The sequence below is a fragment of the Polyodon spathula genome, chromosome 9, assembly GCF_017654505.1.
Source record: "Polyodon spathula isolate WHYD16114869_AA chromosome 9, ASM1765450v1, whole genome shotgun sequence".
Lineage (NCBI taxonomy): Eukaryota > Metazoa > Chordata > Actinopteri > Acipenseriformes > Polyodontidae > Polyodon > Polyodon spathula.
The window spans coordinates 2,677,432-2,681,955 of record NC_054542.1 but is presented as its reverse complement, the minus strand read 5'-3'; the positions used below and the strand labels follow the sequence as shown (position 1 = coordinate 2,681,955).

The 4,524-nt window shown below is 35.1% G+C and overlaps 1 protein-coding gene across 1 annotated transcript; it reads right to left on the bottom strand.

The window, feature by feature from the left end:
• Positions 1–2,383: 2,383 nt before the first annotated feature.
• Positions 2,384–3,373, bottom strand: LOC121321165 (olfactory receptor 52K1-like). Its single transcript, XM_041260063.1, has one exon. The coding sequence runs from the start codon at positions 3,371–3,373 to the stop codon at positions 2,384–2,386; it is 990 nt and encodes a 329-aa protein (XP_041115997.1).
• Positions 3,374–4,524: the final 1,151 nt, after the last annotated feature.

Here is a 4,524-nt window from a genome sequence, read left to right as displayed (position 1 = left end):
GAATTGCCTTAACAGTCCCAACTGTCATAATTATTGTGATTTTTTCTTTCGTAATTGCTGTCATTAGCCTTTGCAGGGACCCTGAGCATTGAGACAAATCTCCAGGTCAGGAAATCTGGTCTGAGAATCTATTATTTGGGACACTTGATGAAGCAATACATGGCAACCAAGATGACACAGTTTCAGGACGTGTTCATTCGCAGAGGTACGAGGTCAACTTGTTGTTAATCAACCCATAGTGCACCATGACACAGGGGATTTGACAGTCTTTGCTTGTGGTTTAATGCCTCACATTTTTAGGCAGCTTTGTACAGTATGTTTGCAGGTAGTAGGCAGTCCTCACTGGGGATTCCAGAGGGAGCGTTGTATTGTTCTTGCACTCCTGTGGGTTAGGGTGGCAAAAACTGCAGTCGGTTTCTCCGCATCACACCACAACAGTCCCTACTAGCCAGACACCCACTGACCTTCAGTTCTTCTGAGCTGTGTGAGGAATTGCTGCAGTGAGGAAATGCAATTGGACATTCTAAATGGGAGGGGGCGTTATAATAACTGTTCATTCTGTTTTAAACTTTATTGTTGTTGTTTTTACGTTGTAGAACCAGACAAGGTATTCTCACAAACTGTATAAGATGAATAACTGCCGCTGGTAGATCTTGTATGATTGCTTTTTTTTTTAGTTGGGAGTGTGGGGCAGGCTGGTACTTTTTTATTCTTCATAATATATATATATATATATATATATATATATATATATATATATATATATATATATATATATATATATATATATATATATATATTTGCAAAGTAATTACTTTATAGGCCTAGTGCAGGTTGTAATGTAATGTTGTTTTCAGAATTCATTCTATTATATAGTCTAATATGTTTGGGTTGGTGAATGCATTCAGGGACAACTATAAAAATAAAAAACACTGTTTATTTTGAACGTTTCTTTCCTATAGTATGTTAAGTTATGAAAAAAAAAAAGTTTGGATAGTCTATAGTTGTGTTTTGCTATGGTATAATGTCATTTTTATATTTAATTTATATGTTGTGTTGTTGTTTTTTAAACATGATTTTTAAGAGCAACTTCTAAGCTGTCCTGAAAAAAAGGGCCCGTGTTACCTAATGTGGGTCATATAGAACTTGAATGAATGTGTTTTTACACATGTTAAATGACACACTACTGTAGTGTTAGAGAAGCTGCACAATACCCCTTTGCTTTAATACCTGGGGTTTGGGTGACATTGTCATTTTGTTACATGTTTTTATTTATTTATATTAATTTAAATCTTGCTCTTTGTACAGTAAGCTTTATATGCAGTGTATAGTACAATAAGCATAATTGAACCAACAGTTAATTATCTTTAAGCAATATCCAGGCTAGATTTAAAATGTAATATTTATTTATATTACATTTTACTTACTTATATTGCTTGTTTGTGTATTACATTCAATTACATACATCCATAGACACACCCATATAGATTTCTATAGCACAGCGCTTGTCAGGGCCTTGTCATTGATTCTCAATACAACTAGATTTACTGTTTCTGATCCCTGAATAACTACAACCATGTAAGGTTATAAAAAGTAGTTCAAATGGCTGAGGTCATCACAAATCACATTTTCAATAATTACTTTTCACTGTGAGAACATTGATGGAAATGAGTGCCCTTGCAGGATGTCATAAGCTTACACACACACACACACACACACACACACACACACACACACACACACACTCACAACTATTAATTGTAAGGCCACATTTATTTAAAAAAAACATGTTTGATGTTGTTTTGCAGGAAAATATGAGCACAGAAGACAATGATGTGAAATGATTTTAATATTAGAGAGTTTTACTTTGTTTTTGACATCCAGACACTTTATTACACAGTGCTTATAATGCTGTACAAACACCATTGTCAGTTAATTGGTTAATTGCAGCTTTGATTATGGTTTAACTATATGTGCTTTAATTTCCTTTGCATTTTTAAAATATAATCTACAATTACAAAAAAAAAAAAAAAAGGTAACATCCTAAAGCAATGGTTTTATAAAGACTTCTGGTGGAAACTGTCATTTACATACTTCTTTGAAGTTCTTCTGTTGATAATTCAGTATAGTATATCTGGACTTGTTTTTTTTTTTTCTTCCTAAAAATAGTCTGTGATATGCTTCTAAAATTAAGTTTACAATTACAACATTCTGTTGAATTGTGAAAAACGGATACATCTAAATAAGATTAATAATAATAATAATAATAATAATAATAATAATAATAATAATAATAATAATAATAATAATAATAATAAATAATACATATGCAAACACCGTACAACCAAATGTGAATTGAAAAACAAATTAAAATACTACAAAGTTAGCTTGATACTTTTTTCAGTGATTCAGGTGAAGTTTTGTGCCTTCCAGCAAGCTTCATAATTTTTTCACTCAGTTCTTCAGTCTTTAGGCTGTAGATAACAGGGTTTAACATAGGGGGCAATGCCACAGACACGGTAAGAATAGCAGTGAAGAGATCAGATGACTTTACCAAACGCAGATTTCCCAGTATGTATGCAAGTATTACTGGAAGGTAATAGGTCAACACCAAAAGCATGTGGGTGAAACACGTGTTAAATGCTTTTTTCCTCTGCTTTGCTGAGGCTATCTTTTGCACAGCAATTACTATTATGATGTAGGTGATGAAGATGAAGGACAGCGGACCAAACAACACAATTAATGTTTTGGCAGTGGCCAGTTTTCTATTAAAAGTAATATCTGCACAAGCTAGTATATATACAGGCCCATGTTCACAGCAACAGCTTCTAATAATTCTTGATGCACAATAGGGCAGACTGGCAGCTAATGCCACAGAGTACATTTCCAGGCAGAAAACAGCTGCCCATATTACTGTCAGGATTACAAAAATCCTCATGTTTGTGTTTATGGTTGAGTAGCGCAGCGGGAAATATATAGCAATGAGCCGGTCGTACGCCAGAACAGCAAGTGAAAAGGATTCCAAGTCACCAAAATAATGCATAAAGAACATCTGAGTAAAACAAGCCTGGAATGAAATCAAATTCCAGTTAAACACAAAGACCGGCACCATTTGAGGAATTATAACACTGCTCATAATGATGTCCACCACAGCTAAATTGCAAACAGAGATATATTTTGGATTGTGTAGACTTTGGTTTAAGAACACAACTAATAACACTGTAAGGTTACCTAATAGTGTACATATGTAAATTAAAGATAAGACCAAGATTAGGTAGTTCTTATTGTCCAATGTATCAAAAGCTATTAAATAAAATCCAGTAGTCAAAGAACCAGTGCCATTGTAGAATGCTGGAGTAAAGTTTGTATTCATTATCAGGTTTTGCTGAGGGTTCCTCGGTCTATGAATAAGGGGAAAAAAAAAGTTTAATGAACATATAGCCAAAGAAATACATGTGCATACCTAGAGTATATTCATACATACTTACATACTTACATATCATGAATTTGTATTTGGCCAGTGCAACTAGTGAACACACAGTTGTTATCTCAAAGTAAATCTTACCAGTATTAGAGATGACTTCCACACACAGTCTTGGTTGTATCTGAATCTAAAGGTAAGTTCATCAAAGTAGCTGGACTATTTATTACAACACGAACTACAGTTATGGCAAAACCTGTTTAAGGTCTATAGGGTTTAATTAAGTTGTGTGAATAACCTGACTACTACATAATTAGCAGAAGCATACCATGTATTGCTCATTAAAGGTAAATTAATCTCCTGGGGTAAGAAAATGTCTACAGTGTGAAAAAAAAAAAAAATACAGATCTATTCAATCATCAGGATGGACTTCTGCTCCTGCTGTCTGAAATCCTGTATAGAGACTTAAACCATAAATGCCAAAGATTACATTAATACTGAGAGCCTTTAGCAATAAAAAGCACACATTAAGGTGACTTTACTTTCTCGATTTTTAATTTAGTGTGACTAATTATCAATTTATGACCTATTTTCTCACAAGGTTCAGTGGGTGTCCTCAGATCCCACGACCAACCCAGATTTTTTTTTAACCAGGAACTTGAGAGCAGATGTCAGCGAGCTACTGACCTCTGGAGGACAAAGGCCCTACAGGTGTCTTCCTTTGAGCTCACTGGGAGCCTGGCCAGCAGGTTTTGCAGTAGCTTTCCTAAACTATGGGAGCGGCCAGAGCCTATGCCACACTCCCTTTGGAGTCCCCAGCGAACACCGGCGTGAACCTGCGCTGTACGACTCACTCTACGCACCTACCAGGTGAGCCAGTTGGGGATCCCCATTTGCTTTCTAGATTTAAGTGCACCAAGATTGTGAAAAGTAAGGATGTTAATATTTGTAAAAGAAGAAGTTAGAAAACAACAAAGGCTGTATTTCAGCTACTTATTCAACACTTATTCACCTTTGGGACTATATTGGCATCTGTTTTGATCTGTAAATGTCCCTAACCATCTCAATAATTGTCCTCACACCAGCTCACAGTACATAAGGTT

Coding starts and splice junctions, on each gene's coding strand:
- LOC121321165 (XM_041260063.1), bottom strand. CDS start 3,373: ATGAATACAAACTTTACTCCAGCATTCTACAATGGCACTGGTTCTTTG.